The following is a 25,355-nucleotide window of genomic DNA, read 5'->3' on the forward strand; positions in this document are numbered from 1 at the left end:
AACTAGGCAATCCAAAAATCACCATATTTGCTGATTGTCGATTTCAGATTCGCTGTTGTTAATTTCCATCTTCATTCCCCTAAACATTAACCCATTTCACAATTGATTAATGGCACTTCCATTGATTTGAATCCAACCTAGAAATCCCCAATTACAGCACAAACCCATATTTGTTGTTAATGGATGCAAGATCGAAACAAACAAGGTTAGTAGATTAATGAGGGGTTATTAATTGAATCAGATAAATAAAAGAGAAGCAAGGAAAACTCTCAGAATAAAATTATAGGGTTTCTACATATTTACTTTTTGTGCTATCCCTCTTCGTCGTCTTTCTTATCCGACATTATTAGAGGTGGACAATAGAGTGATAGTTGTAGTTTCTTGGTTAAAAGGGAAAAATCAGATTTAAGCTTACTGGCATGGAGAAGAAAATGAAAAACAGAATTTCAGAAACTATGGGTGTTGGAGTAATTTTTTCCCAAAAATTTAGTGCGCGCGTGAAATTTTACGCCCATAAGTTTCACATTGGAGAAAAATGTAAAATTGGGTGTGGCTGTAGTTTTCACATTGAAAAACCATGCCGACAGTAAAATATCCCGATTAGAAAAAGTATTCCCCAATCAATTGTTCCTAATTTTCGCCTAAGTGGAAAATTGGGGCGCAAACTTTTATTTACTATCCAGCCCATTTCGTAACGTCATGCTCTAGTAACAGACGAAGAGTAAAGATTCTCACATCGGAGTCCTCTTCCTTACATAGTCAACAAATAAATAAATTTTTAGATAATAGAAAGAGCTGCTAAAACCTCAGAAACTTCGTGCTCAACGTCACCCACTGAAGAAGAAGAAGAAGAAGTATTTCTTCTATACATAACCGTGGGGAGAAAGAAACCTGCAATACATCTTACTCTTATAAATAAAGATAACTAGGTATTGTCATTGTTTTCCAAAATCAATCCCCAGTTTATTTCTCTCTCTCTCTCGGAATTTAGGGTTTTTCATCTATCTCAAAACCTCGTTTTCTTATTCATGCAGTTTATACCCAACTTTCAGATTTCATAATTATCATAGATTTTTTCACTTGTTTTTTTTTTCAGACTTTACATACAATAATGGGTAAAGACGAGAACCGTGAGGAAACTGTAGATCTGTTTTTGAGAATAGGATTGGATGAAAAAACTGCGAACAACACTGTTGCTAATAACAAGGTTACAACGAACCTAAAAGCGGTTATCCACGAGGTATCAATTCGATCGATTTCTGGTTATATTTCCTTCTATAGCATTATTAATCAAATGACATTTTTTTATTATTTTCTTGCAGGCAGGAGTGACTGATGATGGATGTAGCAAAGCCGTTGGAAATCTTTTGTATACGGTATATCTACGAGAATTTTACTTTTTAGTTAAACCCTAGCTAAGGGTTTTGTTAATTTGCCTGATATTGATTTTTGATGCGAGATAGGTTGCTACTAAATTCCCTGCTAATGCACTTGTACATCGACCTACTCTGCTTGAATACATAGTATCACTAAAGGTACATAGTTATTATGACATTTCTAATTCAATAGGTTTTTGGTGTAATTGTGGACTCTTATGAAACTTTGTTGTTGCATAGATTAAATCCCCTGCTCAGTTAGAGGCAGCTCATACATTTCTTGGACGCCTGGGTTCGGAGAATCTTCAGCTGAATGAATTTGAAGAGGCTTGTGGTGTAGGTAAGTTTTCAAGTACAAGAAGTTACGAGCATATAGAACTTATATTTGTAAAAAGGATTTGACACTCATACAAATCATAGCTCATAAACTGACCAAAAATGAAAAGAGATATCATCATCAGGTTTTAATTTTAAAATGTGCCGCTTGTTATCAGCGAGTGCATTGGGAAGATGTTTCACCCACCCTATAATTCACCTGTCTATCTCCTAGTTTTGTTTGTATTCTTCGTAGTATCATTGTAGTGGTTCTCTCTTCTCCTGTAAGCAGGAGTAGAAGTTTCGTTAGAGGAAATTGAACACACTGCCTCCATGGTTTTGGAAGAGAAAAGAGATATGATCTTGGAGATGCGCTACCGTACAAATGGTTGGTTATTTTTGTCTTTAAAGTTCTTCCTCATGCTTACTTTTTATTTTCTTTGTCATGTCGTGTTTATGGCAAGACTGTTTGCGTGATTCATATATCATTGAAAGGCAACATTTCATTGGTTAGGATCTTCGAGCTTAGGAAATTTGGAAATAACTCATCTAGATTGTCCATCTACTTAGGCCATCTTAAAAGTTCATCACAATCTTCACAATGAGATGCTCACTTTAAAAATATGCTTTATTTTGTAGTTGGTGAACTACTTGGCCAAATTCGAGCTACGCACCCATGGGCTGATGCAAAGATTGTGAAGGTGATTATCTAAAGCAGATAGTTTGTAGTGCTGTCTAGTAGGTGTGGATTGCTTCTTATTTATCTTCCAGTCTAAGCTATTTTGTTTACTGCTAATCTTAACAGGAAGTAATTGACAAGAGACTATATGGATTGCTGGGAGAGAGGACTGCTGCAGATAATGAAAAACCTGTAAAGAAGAAAAAGGAAAAACTTCCTAAAGAGGATGTAAGGGTTTACTCTCTCTCTGTATGTACGTATGTATATGATATGTTCTTGATCACTTAGGAGTACGCAGTTGGTACATTTAGTCTTCAATTATATGTGTACTAGTGCATACTGTGTTACTAATTAACAGAAAAAGGGGTTTGCTTGCGTGTATTGACTCATTTTACAATTTTTTTAGGTTAAAGTGATGGCTGTGCAGACTCCTTCAGTACCACCAACTGAAGAAGAACTCAATCCCTTCACTATATTCCCTGGGCCAGAGGAAAATATAAAGGTATTTGATGCTATGATTTTTTTTCCAGCTTATTTTATTGCCTTCAACTGGGCTTATGTTCCAGATGCACTAATTTGCTTGTTTTGTTAGTGGACTAGCCTGTAATATGTACATATTATGCTATATTTTCCTACTATCGTATGTTACGCTTTGTTGTTTGGTACTGTTGAGCGGGTTTTTATAAACACCTATAGCAGTGAGTCCCGTATTATTGGAGCTGTCTATGTTACCTTTCTGCTTTTTAAGCACTTCGATAATGCTTTCTTTGTAACTGCTGGAGAAGACTAGGGTAGGGTACCATTTGGTGAACCCCCATTTTTTTTTTGGTATAAATGAATCAATGGTTACCAGAAGAGGTGCATCTATTTTCCACTGAAACACTGAGTGGTGTTGTAATGTACTACCCCCTTTATATATTCTCCTAACTTGTTATGCTTCAGAATGCATTTGATCCATATAAAGCTTGAGCTCATATTTGCTTAGAGCGAAGTATTACATTTTCTTTGAAAAACTGCAAAAAGGTTTATTTTTTGCAGCTATAATTACATTTGGTGAAATTTGAGTAAGCCTTACCATGCATTCGTACATGACAACAGGTGCATACAGAAATATTCTTTAGCGATCGCCCTGTATTAAGAGTCTCCAATACAAAGGAGATACTTAAAAAGCATTTAGAAGAGACCGGTGGTAGAGTCTTCACCCGCTTCCCTCCTGAACCAAATGGGTATCTACATATTGGTCACGCTAAGGTAAACGTGTTTTCCACTAGAAGAAGCAAAATCCAAATTGCTATGCGGAAGCTCTAATATTGCTGCACAATTACAGGCTATGTTTGTTAGTTTTGGTCTAGCGAAAGAGAGGGGTGGATGTTGCTACCTCAGGTAAGCATTGTTGATTTCCCATCCATTGTCCTTGCATTTTCTTTGCTAAACTTCCTTTTTGTATCAATTTGAAGTATACCATCCAAGTAAAGACAAAAAGTGTTACCCACAGCTAGATCAAAATCATAAACTTCTTTTGTTTGAATCTTGTCTGTTACTCCATGGTCCTCTGATATATTTCTATTCTTAAATTCTGTTAACTAAATGATGCTAGAAAGCTATTGCGAAAGGACTGCGGAAAATCTTGGCATAATTGACCTTAGGAAAGATTTTAATGGACGAGTCAAGAACCTAGTGTGATGCTTACCCGGAGGATTTTATTATGTCCCATGGCTGCCTGTGCAGTTTCTTGCTCCGCACATGGTCTTGGCTCTTCAATCTTCACCCCTTTTCTTGCTCGAGATACCACTTAACCACTCTACCCAACCTTTTAATGCATTGAAAACTTAGAAAGTGACAGAAAGAATCTAGAAACGTCCTTTTATATTAGCTTTAAAGAGAATTTTGCAATTTGTTTTATTTTGTATTCATGAATGGTTTGGTCTCTCTTTTTTCTAGTAATTATTTAGACTTGCTTGGTCGAAGCTTGTATGATGCAGTGATAGTAAATTCTAGAGGCCAGAGTGCTTTTAGCAATTAGGCAGATCAGAATAGTTATAGAAGTGCCTAAGAATACTTTCTTTAAGGTAGTTAACGGACATATTCTTCCATGTCATTGACTAAAAAATAATTTGTTTACTAGTTCAAAAATACATTAACAAACATCTGGCGGAAAACATCTGGCGGATCTGGCTAATTCATATCAATAACTGCAGGCAGTTAACAATTGACTCTGTATACGTGAATAACGTTATTATTACATCCATATAAAACATATCTTATTTCTGAACTGTAACATTTTATATTTTCGTAGGTATGATGATACAAACCCCGATGCTGAAAAGAAAGAATACATTGATCATATTCAAGAAATTGTGCGATGGATGGGGTGGGAACCTTTCAAGGTATGTTTTTTCCCCCTCTGTAATCTCTCTCTCTCTCTGTGTTTTTTTTTCTTCGAGATACTGATAGATTTCTGACCCTATGCCTTTACTAACTTTTTGGCAGTTTGTCGGAGTGAATCTTAACTGATATAGTGATTCTAACATGTATTTTGAAACTTATTATCAACAACAATCATTCGGCATTTAGTGCTCTGTGGGAAACAACTAATTTTAGTTTATTTTGGCAGATCACGCACACCAGTGACTATTTTGAAGAACTCTATAAGTTGGCTGTAGAACTGATCAAGAAGGGTCATGCATACGTTGATCACCAGGTTGGTTTCTTATTATTATCTGCTGACATCTTCATTTTGTTATTAAATTAACTTTAACTAGCAACTCAATATTATTCAAGATTCCATACAGTTAATACCTAAAGAATTCCTGCATGTTTTCTCTTTGAACTACAAGTCGAAAGACGCTATGGTTTTTTTGTCTGCCTTGTTTTATTCTCCGATGTTCACTGATGTACTTTATCTGATTGAGAAATGTCTGAGGCTGTTAATGACTATCTTTTCTTTCTGAGGCTAGAGTGCAGAAGAAATAAAAGTGTCTAGGGAACACAAAAGGAACAGTCCGTGGCGGGATAGGCCAATTGAAGAATCACTAGAGCTGTTCAATGACATGAAAATGGGTTTGATTGAAGAAAACAAAGCGACACTTAGAATGAAGCAAGACATGCAGAGTGATAACTTTAATATGTATGATCTGATTGCTTATCGTATAAAGGTAAGTGATCCACCTCTATCTTTCTATTGTGTGTATCTTATGGTGTTGCTCATAATTCATTCTGGGTATCCTGTCTAGTTTACTCCTCACCCACATGCCGGAGACAAGTGGTGCATATATCCCAGTTATGACTATGCTCACTGCATTGTGGATTCTCTTGAAAATATCACTCATTCGGTATGTTTCTTCATGTAGCACTTTTTTCCCTTTAAGTTATGTGTGATAATTTTAAATAATTAGTCGTTACTGTTACAACTGGTTTGATTGTATCTTCCTTTAGAACATATTGTGTTCTTCATTTTGATATTAAGTTGTTCAGTTTTGATATCTAAAAGTGCGTATTTCATCAAAAGCATCAATTTTGATATTTGAGCACTCCTAATTCATTCCAAATTATGATCTCTGCCTAATGTATGAAACGGCAATCCCAAGGATTGAGCTCTTTTTTTTGAATAGGCAAACCGTAGCCTCATGGCGGTATTGTTGTGAAAGGCTTGAACAAGTGAATATACTTGCTCCACTCTTTAGTAGCAAGAAACAGGCAAACAGCGAGAGAAATTATGCTGAAATCAGATTTTGGAAACAGCTGGATGACTAAAATATAAAATTAAATAAAAATTAATCAATTATCCATTTGTTACATATCCATGCCAGACACGTTATTCATCTTTAAGACCTTTAATAGACTCCCTGGATGACTAGACGAAAAATTTGTTGAACATGTGTTTTCATGTTGCAGCTGTGCACACTTGAATTTGAGACTCGCCGCGCTTCATACTACTGGTTGTTGGATGCATTAAGCCTATACCAGCCCTATGTTTGGGAATATTCACGGTTGAACATCACTAACACGGTGATGTCTAAGCGTAAGGTATGGCAATCTCTACGTATCTGGAGAACTCGAGTTTATCTTCGGGCATTACATGATCCCACATTTATTCTTTTTGCTATGTAGTTGAACAAGCTTGTGACTGATAAGTGGGTTGACGGGTGGGATGATCCTCGTCTAATGACACTAGCTGGTTTACGGCGACGAGGAGTTTCTGCAACTGCAATTAATACTTTTATCAGAGGAATCGGAATCACTAGAAGGTTCGGTTATTCATTCTAATGCGTTACCAAAGAAAGTTGTGCACGCAAATGCATTGTGCAGTGATCTTTTTCTCAGATATGAGTGTCTACAAGTAAATCGGCATGTTTCTGCCGCATCAGATGCACATGCAGTTAGCAATTCCATTTTATCTGTGTGTGTATATCTATTTTAGTGAGTGCATATGCGTCTGCGTTTCACCAAAATCTTTCAGTAACTTTTACAATCTATTTGGGTTTGACTTTTTTCAGTGATAATAGCACAATACGCTTGGACCGCCTTGAATACCACATAAGAGAAGACTTGAACAAAACAGCAGCCCGACAAATGGTTGTGCTGCATCCTCTGAAGGTATTATTTGATTATTGAGAATTTCTAGGATTGTAAATCCATACACATTGCGTCACCGTTTGACCGACTAATTCAATGTTTGCAGGTTGTCATTACAAATTTAGATGACAAAACTATATTGGATCTTGATGCGAAGAAGTGGCCTGATGCGCAAACAGATGATGCATCTGCTTTTTACAAGGCATGTACTGATCTCTCCACTTAGAAGTGGTTGTATTGTATCCTCTTTTCATTTATGTTTCCTCAGTAACTTAACAGAAATTAACTAGCATTGCCAACAATTTGATTTTGGTTCATGATTTATTTTATTTTTGCCAAAACCAATACTGCATTATTTAGTATTTTAGTTCAATTACTCCACAAAAGCATACACCTAATTTTATATTTCTTTGGAACAAGTCGTGTTGTTGCTGTTGTCAATTTTAGATAATTAGAATTAGTGCTCTATAGTAGTGCTGTATGTTTTGTAGCCGAACATGTTGATATGCTGAAGATTCATGGTTAGCTTTGGATATGAAATAATATTTTTGCCTAGTAGGAAACTGTGGCAAGTTGGTGGTTCGATTAGTATTGACAAAATTAGGTGATGTGACACTGTGGTTCAACTTGGTGAGAAGAAATCAGAAGTAATATGATGGTAAGAAAAGATCCAAGCTATACCGGTGGCCCGTACTATTACTGCATATGAGCCATTTTGCCAAATGTTTTTATCTCAAACCACACCATTCTTTGTCTAGATGATCTTTGTAGGCACCCCACATGCTTAAGTTGACTTATCGTTCTGCGTCAATCAAGATGTCCGTGCATGTTTCAGTTTTTGTACTTATAAGTTCAAATCTGTTCTACCGAGTTTTAGTTCAATTGCCCAACTGCTTAAGAGGAATTATTGGAATCTTGCTAATGACACTCCGATAGGTGCATGTTTTTTTATTATATTTATGTATTTCATTGACTCTTCGAAACATGAGAAGATTCCAAGTCAGATGTCTTCTGTTTGAGTAGTTCTATATTATTATGTTTCATCCGTGCCTGATTTTATAGTGTTCTGTTACATTTTTGTGAAAACCAGGTTCCTTTTACAAATGTTGTATACATTGAAAGGTCTGATTTCCGAACCAAGGATTCAAAAGACTACTATGGACTTGCTCCTGGAAAATCGATATTACTAAGGTGCTTAGCTGATTCCACTTATTTTCAATTGCTTGCAACTGATAGCTGCTGACTTTTGGTTTGGACTCTGAATACAGATATGCTTTTCCTATAAAATGCACAGAAGTAGTCTATAGTGATGATGGCGAGACAATTGGGGAGATCCGGGCAGAATATGATTCTTCCAAGAACACAAAACCAAAGGTTTACAAAAGCTTAAAAGGACTGTCGTTTTAATGAAAATTTATGGTTATATTTTGAGGAGGTGGTTTACGGAATTTGTTGAATTGGATATGTAGGGTGTTCTTCATTGGGTTGCACAGCCTTCTCCAGGAGTTGATCCTTTGAGGGTCGAGGTTAGGTTGTTTGATAAACTATTCCTTTCTGAGGTTGGTAACATTGTACTTTGCTTTTTTCTATTCCGAGTCATCGTAACTCTGATCACGCATCTCATAAATGTGTATTCCTTGGATACCCACTAACCATCTTTTCTCTTCTATTCACCGTTAGAATCCGGCTGAACTTGAAGAATTTCTCACGGATCTCAACCCCGAATCCAAAGAGGTGATACCAGAAGCATTTGCTGTGCCCTCTTTACGGGATGCAGCAGTCGGGGATAAGTTTCAGTTTGAAAGGCTTGGTAAATTCTATAATCCACTTAATAGTATTTTTTTTCTTCCAATTTTATCTTTACTAGTCAAAATATATCCCAACCTGCAACCAGATTTGTGTTTGAAAAGGATACAATCTGTTGCCATGGCTGTTGCCCGAGGTCCAACAACAAATACAATTAGAAGTATGAATTATTTATTAACTGCTAGCTCCTCTCTATAAGTGTCCCCTATATGTTTGCTTCTACCTCTTTTTTACTTCTTTAAGATGTTATTTCTCTAGGTTTGAAAGCCTAATCATCCTTCCGAATCAAATATTTCCGAGTCAAATATGCCAGCTAACTGCAAAATTTTAAGTGCTCTCTTGTTTTTCTTTCACCTAGCTTTGCTGTATGTCTGCATCTCCTTAAGATATTTGATATTTGAATGGTGGGAGTATTGAGAAAATATATCTAATCTCATCTTGCATATTCACTGTGAAGCATAATGTTGTCGGGTGTTTCCCAAGGCCTATTAAGGAGATGCCATCTGTTTATGATGACGAGGTCTCCTCTCCATAGCAAAAATGGAAATTGACACAAATATATGAATTCAGTGTTTCAAGATCCTGATTTGCTATCGTATCTGCTCATATATCATAAGCCTATCGCTCTGTCCAGATATTATAGGTCGGTCTGCCTCTTGACATCCTTGATGGATGGAAGCCACAGAAGACTAAAATCCTCTTCCTTCTAATCTCAATGGTTTTCCTCCGAGGCATGATTATGTTTTCAAAGTAATTGATTTCCTGGTTACATTCAATTTTTCTCTTGTATGAAGCTAATAAAATCCCTTGATTTACTTTTATATTGATCTAAAAATAAAATGTTTTTCTTTCTGGATGTGTCATTGTGGTAAATGAGCATGTGGTTGAAAAGCATTTTTACGTCATAATTTGTACTTATCCATAGCTTTCGGCGTATCTGATGGATGTTGTTCTCTGGGTTTCTTGCTGTTTTTGTTATTTTTCAGGGTATTTTGCGGTGGATCCAGATTCTACTCCAGAGAAACTTGTCTTCAATAGAACTGTAACGCTTCGTGATTCCTATTCGAAGGGTGGGAACAAGTAGTAGCTGCTCGTGCTTTTTGAACGTGAAGCTGGTCAGTTAACAGGTGTTCCTTACGAAATTGAACATATCTGCATTTGGAGTTCAGAAAATATATTGTAACAGTGAAATACGAGGGATTAGTTTTCATAGTCGAAGGAATGGTTTGACATTTTGTTATACAGGCATTGGTTTACATTCTGCAATCTTAGTTTGCGCATTTTCTTTATTGTCTCCATTAGTAAATGTTTGTTTGATGTAGTATGTTGAACCTTTTACACTATGAATGATATGGTTTACTTCCAGTTCTCTTTATTTGGCATGGCCTAGACAGTGCCTGTTAGTGTATTATGTAATTATTTAATCACCAACTATAGCCAAGACTAAATCTTCCGCATCAACCACAAAAGAACGGTCAACTCCTTTTTATCACTTCTCCGATGAGTCTTTGTTGCTTAAATTTTTGTTTCGTAAATGCTTACCAATATTTGCATTCTCAAGTAAGATACGGAAGATAAAAAAGAGAGTGCCATTACTTGAACAGTAACACTAACATCTTTCCAAGAAGCACAACCAGAATACTTGGTTATTTCAGATAAGAAAGTGAACTAACAGCAGGTTGCATGTATAAACTCTTAACCTTGCAACAGTAATTTGTGAAAACACATCTTTTTTATTTTTGCCGGGAAAAAAAACATTTCAATTAGAAAAGCAGAGACTTACAAACTTGGACTAAGGATTCCTTCCTAACAAAAGGGGCCAAGAAAGGAGGACATAATTTAGTTCTTTTTTCCTATTAACTCAAGACCAAAAGATAATTACACCAAAAGATAATCACAGAGCTTGGACATTTTAGCCATAGAAAACATCAAGCAGATCCCGACATCTTCAACTAATAGACTTTGACTCCACCTACTTAGTTAACTGTATTTGTTAAAATATAAACAGTTCGATCTCTTTCCTGCTTCGGCATCTGGCAAAGGTTTTGAACAAATTGGTCTTGCAAGTACCTTTTGCTGCTTATAAGAGAGATCTATCACAGGCTTAAAACTGTCCTTTGGAATCACTTTTGAGGCACTACAGGTGCTCAATCTTTTTGTAGAAACCAGTTGTTGGACGGAGAATCTTTTGGGTTTGTTATCTACAAATTTACTTTGCTTCGAAGGAGCCATCATTTCAACTGAATTTCTTGGCCTCACAGATGTACTTTCCTGCACCTCTTTCGGAATCATTCTCTTCCTTTTTAGAACTCTTTGCTGGCCTGATTGTGTAGACTGCAGTTTTGCCTTTACCTCAACATTAGGAAATACGATGTGGTTTCTTGATGGTGTCCCTTGATCTTTCTCAATCTTGTGATTCCTGTAAGCAAAATTAATAATAATTTAAGTACAGATGTTCTGAAAATTGACAATAAGGGATAAATTTAGCTATCTAGCCCCACATAAAGACCCAGGGGGTAAATTATTAATATTATTCCCCCCATTTCCAGAAAAACTCATATTTCTTTGTTCAATAAGAAGTTTCCCACTAAAAACTTTCAGGGTGTTAAGCTTATAGTGCCAAATAAGCCTTGAAGCGGCTTCATATTACATTGTGCTAAACGGCTCTCTTTATCACCATCAATTCTAATCAACTTTAGTGGGGATATGAAGTTAGCATGAAAGAAGTTATGGTAACGAAGAACTATGAAGCTGTGAGACCATCTACAAAAGTAATCAACCCTTCTATCGTTTACATGTGATCCCCATCGGCTAATGTAAATAGTTTTCATGGACTGGTGCAATAAATCATTCTCAAAATTAAGACATGCATCAGAAGGCTATAGAAGAATCACTTACTGGCAGTATAACAGTATACGATTTCTTGGCAACAGATTATCCCAAGCCCTCTGAACAAGGCCAAGTTTCTCTGCATAACTAAAAGCAATATCCCTGAAAAACATATCTGGTATTAGCTTTAGACACTGTAATTAAATATAATCCCATATAAGAGAGTTAGTGGATTACCTCGGCAAGCATTTACGGTGATATGCCTTTGGACAACGTCTGCATACTGCAAACTGCAGTTCACGTACCATACTATCTTCTGCTTGTTTACATTTATAGCATTTATGGGCAGGACATGTAAATGACCCCCCTGTAGCAATGATTTTTTGAAGATGTTTACTTTTCACTTCAGTTCTTGGATAGAGAAAGTCTGCGGCACATTTTGGGTGATAAAAATGGCCACAGGAAGGACAGCCGAATACCTGTACGCAAAGCAAATGGTTTATGGTAAAAATATGACACTAGTTGTGTGGTAAAATTAGGGAGTTTGAGTAAGAGGAATCTGTAAGATAAGCATATAAATATGAATACCAGTTATATTAGCCTTGTCTTATAGAGGTACAAGCAACATCAATGATAACTGATGTTGAAAAGTGATCACAAATGGCACAAGCAGTGTCATCTGTATTTGTCTTCTCTTCATTTAATTCTTCACGATCATCTCTAACATTAAGTTTTGCTTTCTTCGTAACTAAACCAGCACCTTTATTCTGTAAAACAAACTCCTTATGAGATGGGACGAAATTCAGAACAGAAGTATCTGAATTGAACAATGAGAAAGATTGGACAAGAGAAACCGATGGAATAACTGAAGACTGACCTTAGCAAATGCTTTCCTGGGACTCTCCAGAAATGCGAGTAGAAACTGTATTTTTGTCCACAAAGGCAAATGTCAGGTAAAAGCAGAACCATAAAAGATACATTCTAATTACTGATGGCCACTATATTACGCCTTTACGCAATCATATTTCCCAACTATAATTATCCATATTAACAGGGGGAAAAGAGGATCACAAACCTTAGAAGTTTTTAGCGTATTATCATGTTCAACTGCACGGTTAAATGACCCATTAAATCATTCTTAAGAGATAGTGTGCCCCTGTTGAAACTGCACAAACCACAAACAGCCATAAGACGGCTAATAAATACTATACAATACTCAAAACTACAATTTCAAACAAAAATTAGTTGAAAATCAACAAAACAAGATGAACGTACAAACCTGGGAGAGACGTTCGACAACAAGGAACTTCCTGATGCATGAGGATTCCTTTTCAAATATCGCAGGCAGCATAAAGTCAACCTAATTTTTCTTATAATCTCCTCATAAATTTTCCTAGGTTCATCCAAGACTATCCATTTATTCTCCTTTGAGAGCACTTCCACCTTAACTTGATCGAATGATGAAAGGTCAAATTTCCATGCTTTAACCTGCTTATATACCTTCTGGTGACCGCTAGAAGTAAACCCTTGCAAGAATATTTTCCTATCCACATCAACTACCTTTGGCTCCTCACACCAAAGGATAGGCAATACCGAATAACATACCGGCTCCCCCTTGTCACCAACAAAATAATAAGATGTGACAGAGTGTATCACATCCTCACGTTCGTCATCCCAATGTCTAATGCTCATTATTAGCGAAAATTAAGACACTGAAAGACATAAACAGTCTAAGATTGTTTATCTGACTTCTTCCTCCCGAATTGTTGGCTTATTTCACAGTCTGTAAAACATAAAAATAACTTTTAAATACCGTAACGATAAAAATCTAGTATCATTTTTGAAAAAACTACTGCGCAATCTGAATTTCACGTGTTTCTGTCTATGAATTTAACATATGTAGTTACACCTAAATGACCACATTACTAAGGGACGTGGTAGACACTGAAAATATTCAATAGGAGTGTTCAACAAACAAAAACATTAACCATATAACAGAAACATGCAAAAATCTTAAACTTTTAATGAGGACATGTCCTAAGTTGACAGCACTTTACTTAGTAAACCCGGGAAAAACGATCAACCTTCCTGCGACCACTTGGAAGAGACTCATACATGGAAGTTATATATCAGAATACTTTTGGGGTGAATAAGAGTATCCACCTATTAGTAAATCAGTAAGTTACTACTGTGTGAAATGCTAATACTGCCGAGCACGATATCATTTCTAAAGTCTATGACTCATTCTATCTTCTTACACCTAAAAAATCATTTTTGCATCTGCATCAGCCATATTTCAATCCTAATTACATCTAAATGAGCACACTATTTATAGGGCCTGATAATCATGGACTCATGGCACTAAATTGAGTGTTAAAAAACAAATAATTTAAAAAAGAAAACACCAAAACCCAATGCAGAAAAATTTAAATCCTACAAATTGAAGCATGATAGCAAAATAAGGAAACCGGCGTCTGCATTTCTAATGGCAATAACTTATGGCGGTTATCATTCACCTAGAGCACCTTTCAGTACCAACCCAGCATTACCTAACATGTATCATCTCCCTAGGTTCTGATATTCTTCCTTGATAAAAGAAACTAATGTTGCAATTACATTTCACTAAGATTTAGACATGAAAATGTGTATATCGCCAAGATAAGTAAGTGACTTGATCACTAAAAGTACACAACACGAGGATGAAGAAATGCAACTGATAAAATGCAAATAAATCAAATCAAATCCTAAAATCATGAAACTATGAAGTCCTAGTGCTAAAAACCAGTGAATGTAAAAAAGAACAAAGATTTTGGGAAACAAATAAAACTTACTCTTTCAATGCTGCTGTGTGGTGTACTGAAAACCCTAGTTCAAGCGAAGATATATATATATATATATATATATAAAAATTATGCACTCACCCTTTTTCTTCTCTATGATTTTCGGAAGTGGAAGACGTGGGAGTAGTGGAAAATGAAAACGGAAACTGGAAGACAAACAGAAAAAATCATGTTCCAGAATTTCAGGCGAAATGGGAGTAGTGTATTTACGGGAATCAACCGTTATTTGGTGTCTTTAGCGGGAATAAATATACTAGTATTGTAACACTTGTTACAAACACGTGTCTTTGTTTGCACAGTCTAGTAAATTTATTCTAGCCCGGTCTTTGTTTGCACAATCTAGTAAATGTGTAATCATCTTTTGAAATATTGTCCTTAAAAACAATACAATAACAAAAGTGTTTGATTATTTATTTTTAATTTTTTATGAAAGAAATATCTTGATTTCATTTAAATAACAAGAATAATAGATACATTCCGTTCAAGTACATCAACGATGAAAATAATAATAAAATACATATATCTAATATCTCGTTTTATAGATGAAACAGATATTTGAAACACGACATATGAAATTATATTCCGTCATTTGAAATCTTCCTCTTCATTAAAATTAACGTGTCTCAGAGGCGAGTCATTTGCACAGCTCTTCGTCATTGATGATATTATTGATATGAATGATCCATTCGATAGAAACGCCATAACGGCTATCAGAAACATCTAATTGGATAATGGAAGCCATTAGCGATGAAATCAATTGAATGTAAGCTTAAAAAAAATAGTTTCAATTTTTTTGGGAGGGATTTTATGAGATCATAATGACGCAACCTATTTGCATTTAATATTGTTTTCAATCCATTTTTTTAATCTTAGTTTAAGCAAGGATGTGTCCAGTTTTATCCTATTTATTTTTAAATAGGTTGTTTTCGTCTTTGTTTAAAAGGAGATGAAACCAGTTTCATCCTAGTTTTTTCGCTGAATAACCTTTTTACTTAGTTCAGATTAGGATGCGTTCGTCCTATCTATTTTTTAAATAATTTTTTTTCTATATCTCAGTTTAAGCTAAGATGCAATTAGTTTCATCCTAGTTATTTTTTAAATAAATATTTTTTTAGTTTAAGTCAATACATCAGGTTTCATCCTGACTATTTTTTTAATAATATTTTTTTATCTTAGTTAAAGTCAGGATACAACCAGATTCATCCTAGTTATTTTCGAATAACTTTTCTTATCTTATTTTAAGTCATGACGCATCCAGTTTCATCCTGCCTACTTTTTGAATGAATATTTTGTTTTTTAGTTTGAGCCATAAGGCAACCGTTATCATCCAAAACCTATTCAAAAACAATTTTTTATAAAGTTTGATATATACTTTTGAAGTTATGAATTTATTTATGATTTATTTTAAGTTCGAGGGCTACCGCTTTCTCATTGTTATAGCTACAAATCTTCAACAACTATGATGCTGAGTTGAACACGTTCAGAATCACGGGAGTACTTGGAAGTGACGAAGATTTCGAGTAATGTTGAAGAACCAAGGAAATCAAGCATTTGGATGAGAAGCTACAAAGTTTATTTATTTTGTAATCTATATGTATTGATAGTTTTGTCACTAAAATAGACAAAGAGGGAGATTGGTAGAGCACTGCTCGGTCAAACTCGCAAGCCTTTCTATCTCAAGCTTGTTTGTCAAGTTTAATTGCCAAACCTATAAGTTTTGGTTTCTAGTCTACTTATAGCTAAGTCTCGGATTAGGATAGAAAGTGTAGTTGAGCTTTAGACTACATGGTGCTCATTTATTGAATACGGAGAACTACTAAGGGGAGCTTTTGGAACTTCACCAACAAAAGGTATGTGGAGTCTTGAACTCATCTATCACTCAAAAGTCTATCTACTCTATCTCATATTTGAAACAAAAATCGTATAGCTATATAGACTTGGATTATACACATTTGATATTTCTAGCTGAGTTTAACTCGCTTATATATTTCTCGAAATATGTGTTGGTAAGCTTTCGCTTTAACCTAGTTCATCTTATATTCTTGACGAAAGTCAAAGATGATCATGTGAAAATCGCCTGGTAATATCTTACATGATTTGTGTGAGATAGCTATTGTCGTCTTCCAAGAATGTTTCAATGAATGAAATGGAAGTTTAGAACAAATAACCATGATTGGATAGTGCACAGTATGCGTACTTGTATGCTAACTGTTGCAAGTTATTCCAAGTTCGGGAACCATAGTATGCATACACGTACGCGTACTGGTTGGTTTAATTAAAGTGCGGGAACTTAGTATGCGTGCTGGCGTAAGTTCATGTCCGGAAATTCAATTGAGTTTGGAAGGTATGTGTACCCGTTACCATATTGGCGAACCCAAACTAAGTCCGGCCACTTAGGTATGCGTACCTGTTTGCGTACTTGAGTTGGTTATGTTCTAAAATCGGTTTGTTCATGAACTAATATATTTATATAATAAGGAATGCAATCTTTTGCAAACTGTGGCTATAATGTTCATGAATTTATTCGAGTGAATCAAAATCGATTTTGCTTCAATTGTGTCTTGTATACTTCTATGAGAATATAAACAATTGAACAACTCTAGAACTAGTTTCATTTGAGTCATTTGAACTAGTTATGGTTAAGATGAATAAGTTTGATATGAAAGTGTTCATATGGCTAACTTCGGTTAACTATTGCTGAGCCAACAAGGTGTACACATTTAGGTGCGGTTACCCATATCTAAATGAAGTCACTTTTCACTTGTGTGTAACAAGCTAAGTTCGATCTAACGGTTGAAATATATTAGCTTGAGTCTAATCAGGTTTTCATCTAACAATGAATATTGAATGCCTTGTTACCAAGGTAACATTGGTTACAATCCCTAATTTAAAGACTATATAACGGAGAATTCTAGCAACTAGGAAACCTAATCCCCACACCTCCTGTGTGATACTAGTTGCGACTAGATTCGATTCTCCTTTAACCTAGTTTTTTCCAAAACCATTATAGGTTAACGAATTAAAGACTTCAATGGGATTCTGAATCCAGACCCAACTATTTTCTCTGTAGTTGCATGTTCTGATGTTTCTGTTTTCTATCGTATTGAGTACTATCTTCTTTAATATTTGCTCGATATTTAATCTCCGATAGGCAAGATAAAAAGTAGTCTCAGACATCTTCATCTCATCGTTTGTGATTCCACAATATCTTGTTTCGCTACCATACGATTAAGATTATTGTGAGGTGATTGATATTACTAGGCTGTTCTTCGGGAATATAAGTCCGGTGTAACAATTGGTTCCTATTCTCTTGATTTATCAAAAGATGGAACAAAACTCATAGGTATTTCTGTGGGAGACGGATTTATCTATTCAATAGACTTTTCTGTGTGAGACAGATTGATTTATCAAGTCTTCGAATTTGGGTCGTAGCCTCTCTTAGTTGTGGGTGAGATCATCTAAGGGGAATAAAGTGCGCAGAGTCCTGCTGGGATTCAGAGGCGTAAGGAACGCGAATGTACCTCAGTATGAGATTGGTTAGGGATTAACTACATTCCAGTCCGAAGTTAACTTGGAGTAGGCTAGTGTCTTTAGCGGCTTAACAAAGTGTGGTGTTCAAATTTGGATTAGGTCCCGAGGTTTTTCTGCATTTATGGTTTCCTCGTTAACAAAATTTCTGGTGTCTGTGTTATTTCTTTTCCGCATTATATTTTCTATATAATTGAAATATCACAGGTTGTGCGTAGTTCAGTCAATTAGATAATCCAACCTTTGGTTGTTGATATAAATTGATTGACACTTGAATATTGATATTTGGTACCATTCAATTTGTTTCACATAATAATCAAGCTCGCTGATTTCTATATGTTTGATTTGCTGATTACATTGTGAAACAGAGATACAACTCTTGGATATTTTTCCATTGATTGGGTCTGACTGTTTAGCTGATTCTCTTGGAATTATATTGGAGTTTGTCCATACAGATTTCCTAAACGAAATATTGGGTGAGGTTGGTAGACCCCCCTTTTTTTCACATATGAACACTTTTCTCTTAACCTTGTTCATCTTAACACTTCCAGATCAATTGATAATCAAATGAATCTAATAAAAGTATACAAGACACAATGGAAGCAAAATCAGATTGATTCAAAAGAATCAGTTCATGAACTTTTTAGTCACGGTTTGCAGAGATTGCATTTCTTAATTTATCACTGTATTTGTTCATGAGTATGAAATCATACATAACCGATTTAATAACTTGAACCACTTAAGTTTACAAACGGGTACGCGAACTTATGTTCCGGACATTGGTCACAAGCTGAAAGTTTGTAAACGCGAACGAGTACACAAACTTGGTTACCGAGCTTCAACAGTTAAATCAGTTTGTGAACGGGTATGCAAAATTAAGTACCCTGACTTAAACAGTTGAATAAGTTTGCGAACGGGTATGCAAACTTCCGGTCCTGAATTCCGTTAAAACAGTTCGTACACAAAGTACACAAACCGTAATGTATCCAGACATGGGTTTAGATCTTAACTCCCATTTAAATCATTGAAACATTCTTAGAAGACGACAATAGCTGTCTCACACAAATTATTAGCTTATAAGCAATTTTCAAGTGATCGGATGATCAACACGAAACATTCCGAGCCTACATCAAATGACTGTCTCACATAAATAATGTAAGATTACCAGGTGACTTTCACATGATCATCTTTTGACTTTTGTCAAGAATAATGATGAACGTAGTTAAAGCAAAAAGCTTTCCAACACATATTTCGAGAAAGATATAAGCGAGTTAAACTCAGCTCGAAATATCAAATGTGTATAATGTAAAGTCTATGTAGCTATACCGCTTTTGTCTCAATAGGAGATAGAATAAAATAGACTTCTGAGTGATAGATGAGTTCAAGTCTCCATATACCTTTTGTTGATGAAGTTCCACAAGCTCCCCTTAGTAGTTCTTCGTCTTCAATCGATGAACGCCGTGAAGTCTAAAGCTCAACTACACATTCTATCCTAATCCAAGACATAGATATAAGTAGATAATAAATCAAGACTTATATTTTTGACAACTAAACTTGACAAACAAGCTTGAGATAGCAACGCTTGCGAGTTCGACCGAGCAGTGCTCTAAAAATCTACCCATTTGTCGATTTTAGTGACAAAGCTATCAATACATATGGATTACAAAATAAATAAACTTTGTAGCTTCTCATCCAAATGCTTGATTTCCTTGGTTCTTCAACATTCCTTGAATTCTTCGTTACTCCAAGTACTCCAGTGATTCTGAACGTGTTCAACTCAGCATCATAGTTGTTGAAGATTCGTATCCATAATAATAAGAAAACAATTGTTCTCAATTATTGTTATACAATGTCATAGTATTATCACATAGCATCACAACTTTGACAATAATACTACGTTGATATGTATCACTCGCCCTTAATCAATACTTCATCTCACAATGAAAACCACTCCCCCTTACATATATGATCCGTAAACCATATGTATATGTAGTGTGACCTACAAAATAATTCTCCCCCTTTTTGTCAATATAAATTGGCAAAGGTACGAAAACTAACGGGATCATAATGAAATTCTCATAGAGACACTTCATGACTAAAAGATAACATATCAACTTTGTTTCGATGATTTCACATAGTCAAAACTTAGTGTATTCATCAAGGAGTTTATAAAGATACAAGATAACTCCTATAATATTCCACAGCCGCACTCTCCACAAAGATTTGGCAATTAAGCACAAGTTCAATTAAGAACTCTCCCCCATAATATGTCATTCCCGAAAGAACAACAAAGCGACCTTACTTTTACAAGAAAAGAAGGATTTCTTTGGACATTAACAAATCACATGAAACATGAATTTTTATCCTGAAAACTCAATTAAGTTAACCACAAAGGAATCTTAATGATTAATTTAATCGGAAATGCTCAACATAAGAAAACTTACGGAGTCATATAGTACTTTCACATAGAAGTGGATCGGGAAAAGATCAATACCGCGAAATATTCAAAGATTCATTCTATTTTGCATCAATATTTGCATAATAATACCATAAACTTAATCTTTGACATATAATTCAATATTTCTGAAAAAGAGAGGGTCTAACAACCTCACCCAATATTTCGCTTAGCAATCTGTATGGACTAACTCCAATATACTTACAAGAGAATCAACTAGACAGTTAGACTCGATCTTATAAAAAGTATATCAAAGAGTTATATCTCAATCTCTCAATTCAATCCGCAATCAAACAAATAATAATTTGCGATCCCGATTGAATATTAGAGAGATTACTTGAACAGTACCAAAGACCAATGTTCAAGGATCAATCAATTTCAATCAACAACCAAAGGTTGGATTTACCAATTGATCGATTCAACGCACAACCTGTGATATTTCAATTATATAATAAAATATAATTCGAAAAAGAAATAACATAGACACCTGAAGTTTTGTTAACGAGGAAACCGCAAATGCAGAAAAACCCGGGGACCTAGTCCAGATTGAACACCACACTGTATTAAGCCTCTACAGACACTAGACTACTACAAACTAACTTCGCTCTGGACTGTAGTTGAACCCCAATCAATCTCACACTGATCCAAGGTACAGTTGCGATCCTTACGTCTCTGATCCCAACAGGATACTACGCACTTGATTCCCTTAGCTGATCTCACCCAAAACTAAGAGTTGCTAAGACCCAAAGTCGAAGACGTGATAAACAAATCCGTATCACACAGAAAAGTCTATAGGAATAGATAAATCTGTCTCCCACAGAAATACCTACGGGTCTTGTTCCATCTTTTGATAAATCAAGGTGAACAGGAACCAATTGATATACCAGACTTATATTCCCGAAGAACATCCTAGAAATATCAATCACCTCACAATAATCTTAATCGACTAGCGAAACAAGATACTGTGGAATCACAAACGATGAGACGAAGGTGTTTGTGACTAATTTTTGTCTTTTCTATCTAAGATATAAATTACAAGCCAATCTTACGATTGCACTCAAACATGATAGAAACAACAAGATCAGATCACGCAACTACAGAGAAAATAGTTGGGTCTGGCTTCACAATCCCGATGAAGTCTGTAAGTCGTTAACCTACAGGGTTTCGTGAAAAACCTAAGGTTAAAGGAGAATCGACTCTAGCTTATACAACTAGTATCACACATGAGGTGTGGGGATTAGGTTTCCCAGTTGCTAGAGTTCTCATTTATACAGTCTCCAAATCAGGGTTTGCAATCTAAATTACCTTGGTAACAAAGCATTCAATATTCACCGTTAGATGAAAACCTGATTAGATTCAAGCTAATATCTTTCAACTGTTAGATCGAACTTAGCTTGTTACCCGCAAATAAAATGCACGTTTATTTAGGTTTGAGTAATCGTACCTAAACGTGTACACTTAGTTGGTTCAACAATAGTTAACCAATGGTTAGCCATATGAGCACTTTCATATCAACCTTATTCATCTTCATCACAACTAGTTCAAATGACTCAAATGAACTAGTTGGAGAGTTGTTCAATTGCTTAGATCTTATATAAGTATACAAGACAAAATCAAAGCAAAATCGGTTTTGATTCACTCGAATCAATTCATGAACATTATATCCACGGTTTGCAAAGATTGCATTCCTTAATATGTAAATGTGTTAGTTCATGAACAAACCGATTTTAGAAAGTAACCTACTTAAGTATGCATACGGGTACGCGTACTTAAGTAACCGGATTGAGTTTGTTTTTCACTTTCAAACTCCAGCGAAAATTCAAGGACGTGAACATTCCGCCAGCATGTGTATGAGTACACATACTTACCCGGATTTCCAACAACCGCCAGTACGCGTACGAGTACGCATACTTTGGGTTCCCGGTTTTGGACTTTTATACAAATGTGAGAACTCACCATGTTTATATCCAAAGATGTTTACATGTTTCTAAACTCTCATTTCAATCATTGAAACTTTCTTAGAGGATGTTATATAGTTGTTATTCACAAATTATTTTTCATCAAAGTGATTTTCAAGTTATTGAAATAATCAACATGACTTTCGTCACGATTAAAGATGAACTTGGCCAAAGCGAAAGCTTACCAACACATATTTAGAGAAATAGATAAGCGATATAAACTCGGCTCGAAATAGCAAATATGTATAATCAAAGTCTATATAGTAATATGACTTTTGTCTCAAGATAAGAGATAAAATAGATATACTTTTGAGTGATAGATAAGTTCAAGTCTCCACATACCTTTTTGTCAATGAAGTTCCACAAGTTCTTTGAGTAGTTCTTCGTCTTTACATGATGAACGCCATGGAGTATAGAGCTCAACTACACTTACTATCCTAGTCCGAGACTTAGCTATAAGTATACTAGAAATCAAGACTTATAGTTTTGGCAATTAAACTTGACAAACAAGCTTGAGATAGCAACGCTTGCGAGTTCTACCGAGCAGTGCTCTAACAATCTCCCCCTTTGTCAATTTTAGTGAAAAAACTTTCAATACATATGGAATACAAAATAAATAAACTTTATAGTTTCTCATTCAAATGCTTGATCTCCTTGGTTCTTCAACATTACTCGAAATCTTCATCACTTCCAAGTACTCCAATGATTCTAAAGATGTTCAGTTCAACATCATCGTTGTTGAAGATCCGTAGCCGTAACAATGAGAAGACAATAGCTCTCAATCATTGTTATACAGTGTCATAGTATTATTACACAACATCAAAGTTCAATTGTATCACAACTTTGACAACAATACTATGGTGATATGTATCACTCCCCCTTAGTCAATACTTCATCTCACATGAAAACCACTCCCCCTTACATAATGATCCGAAAACCATATGTATTTGTAGTGTGAACTACACATTAATTCTCCCCCTTTTTGTCAATAAAATTGGCAAAGGTACGAAAATTAGTGGGATCCTAATGAAATTTCCATAGAGATACTTCATGACCAAAAGAAGAGCACATATCAACTTTTTTAGATGCAATCACATAGTCAAAACTAAATGCATTCATCGAGGAGTTTATAAAGATACAAGATAACCCTTATAATATTCCACAGCCGCACTCCTCACAAAGATTTGGCAATTATGCACAAGTTCAATTAATTACTCTCCCCCATAAAATTTGATTCCCGAAAGAACAACAAGGGCGACCTTACTTTCACAAGAAAAGAAGGATTTATATGGACATTAATAAATCTCATAAGTATACGAATTTGTATCAAAAAAATCTCAATTAAATTAACCACAAGAGATCCTATGATTAATTTAATCGGAAATGCTCACATAAGAAAACTTACGGAGCCGCACAATATTTTACATAAAATATGGATCCGGGAAGATTAATACTGCGGAATAAACAAAGATTCATTCTGTTCTTCATCACTATTTGCACAATGACATATAATAGACTTAATCTTTGTAAACAAAAGCTCATCCTATCTTCCATCAATATTTTCATAATGACATAATAGGCTTATCTTTTGTTTGTCAAAAGTACATTCAATCTTTTATCAATACTTACATATTGACATATGAAAGACTTAACTTTTTACCACATGTGGGACAATTATAGTCCACGGATGCAAACACACATATCCCATAACAAGTTGCAATATATGAAACCATAAAGATTAATACTGCAAAATCATCTTCCAAATAAACTTTATAATTTAAATAAATAAATCTAAAAACATTGCAAGATGAAAATCGTTGGAAATAGCTATGTGTACTCACAATAATGGCTATTCCAAACCCTAGTTATCCTTCTTAAAACATAAGAATAAATTCTCATAAGAAGTTTCCTAGACATTAAGACCTTTGAAAAATTCTTTATCGTCCCCGAACTCCTTGTCGTCAACATCCATTGGGACATAAGGTTCGTGAAGAAAGGAGTTGATATCAACAAACCTTCTTGACTGATTCCGAACCAGGGCCTTCTGAATTTCAAGAGTCTTAAACACAAAAGCCTTTATTTTCTGCACTTCCTTTCTTAATTCTTTCAATTCTTCAAGAACACCAGAAAATTTCTGAAGATTTGAAGGGACGGCTCTTGGTTTTCTCACATTCCTCCTTTTTATTTTCAGGTTTGGGTAAACAGGAGGAATGTTTTTTTTCCTTCATGATTGATGGCTTAACAATCATACTAACATCTTTCCCATCAGAAGCTATGATGCTTGGAGTCTCCATAGTATTATGGGTTTGTGAGAGGAAATTCTCAAAACAAGCTCTACAAACAAAACTTATGACAAAAGAGTTTCTTAGAGAAGGAAAAAGGAATGTAGGGTTACAGAACCTTTATACACTCAAAGGATTCATGTATGCACAACTCTTACCCTAAAAAGGAAGAATTTTCTAATTTAACCCTCTTTTATTGATTAAACAAGGAGGACTTTTCCAATATAAATTAAATATAAAAAGTGGCATGAAGTCCAGACTTTACAATGCTCACATAGAAAAAACATAGAAAAAAGAAAATCAAAACAAACTAGAAGAATTTTCTTTTCCTTAAGCCTGAGCTGTGCTAAATCTTGTCTCTTTTGATCAGGCATATGAGACAAGATGCACAAACCAACACAATTTAAGTTGTGCTGGGGTGAACAATGATCTGTCCACCATATCCTTTTCGAATGGAATTCATAGAGCGTTGTTTCTCATAGCGTTTAGACCATAAATATCTTTATAATGATCTAGTATTTTCTTTAGAAACTAACTTCTTTGAAGAAGAGATGCGTTTACATACCTCTGACGATTTTTACACAAGTTTTAGCTTTTTTGCTAATCGATTCGCTCTTAGTTGAAGTTTGTTGACATATCTCATTTTGTGTTTGAACTTGAAACAATTTGATAACTCATGACCTCTGAGAGAACAATAAGGACATGTCAACCT

General features: G+C 35.2%; 2 protein-coding genes across 3 annotated transcripts; one reads left to right on the forward strand and one right to left on the reverse strand.

Annotated features, from left to right (window-relative positions):
• The first annotated feature begins 750 nt into the window (after nucleotides 1-750).
• LOC113303106 (glutamine--tRNA ligase-like) lies at nucleotides 751-10,178 on the forward strand. Of its 2 annotated transcripts, none has more exons than XM_026552105.1 (24): nucleotides 751-992; nucleotides 1,097-1,240; nucleotides 1,323-1,376; nucleotides 1,464-1,535; nucleotides 1,617-1,716; nucleotides 1,984-2,079; nucleotides 2,331-2,392; nucleotides 2,497-2,598; nucleotides 2,777-2,872; nucleotides 3,469-3,621; nucleotides 3,698-3,753; nucleotides 4,667-4,757; nucleotides 4,985-5,071; nucleotides 5,328-5,525; nucleotides 5,604-5,702; nucleotides 6,265-6,396; nucleotides 6,481-6,617; nucleotides 6,867-6,966; nucleotides 7,052-7,147; nucleotides 8,036-8,136; nucleotides 8,214-8,319; nucleotides 8,415-8,504; nucleotides 8,626-8,755; nucleotides 9,738-10,178. In XM_026552105.1, exons 2-24 carry the CDS (start codon nucleotides 1,112-1,114, stop codon nucleotides 9,833-9,835), a joined length of 2,385 nt encoding a protein of 794 aa, XP_026407890.1. In that variant the 5' UTR covers nucleotides 751-992; nucleotides 1,097-1,111; the 3' UTR covers nucleotides 9,836-10,178. The 2 variants fall into 2 exon arrangements, with proteins under 2 accessions (XP_026407890.1, XP_026407889.1); XM_026552104.1 differs by having other exon boundaries at nucleotides 752-929.
• A 308-nt stretch (nucleotides 10,179-10,486) lies between these two features.
• LOC113306891 (protein ENHANCED DOWNY MILDEW 2-like) lies at nucleotides 10,487-12,044 on the reverse strand. The gene is made up of 3 exons (XM_026555813.1): nucleotides 11,818-12,044; nucleotides 11,650-11,742; nucleotides 10,487-11,170 (listed from the first exon to the last, which is right to left on the reverse strand). Exons 1-3 carry the CDS (start codon nucleotides 11,886-11,888, stop codon nucleotides 10,732-10,734), a joined length of 603 nt encoding a protein of 200 aa, XP_026411598.1. The 5' UTR covers nucleotides 11,889-12,044; the 3' UTR covers nucleotides 10,487-10,731.
• Nucleotides 12,045-25,355: the final 13,311 nt, after the last annotated feature.

The sequence above is a fragment of the Papaver somniferum genome, chromosome 8 (assembly GCF_003573695.1).
Source record: "Papaver somniferum cultivar HN1 chromosome 8, ASM357369v1, whole genome shotgun sequence".
Lineage (NCBI taxonomy): Eukaryota > Viridiplantae > Streptophyta > Magnoliopsida > Ranunculales > Papaveraceae > Papaver > Papaver somniferum.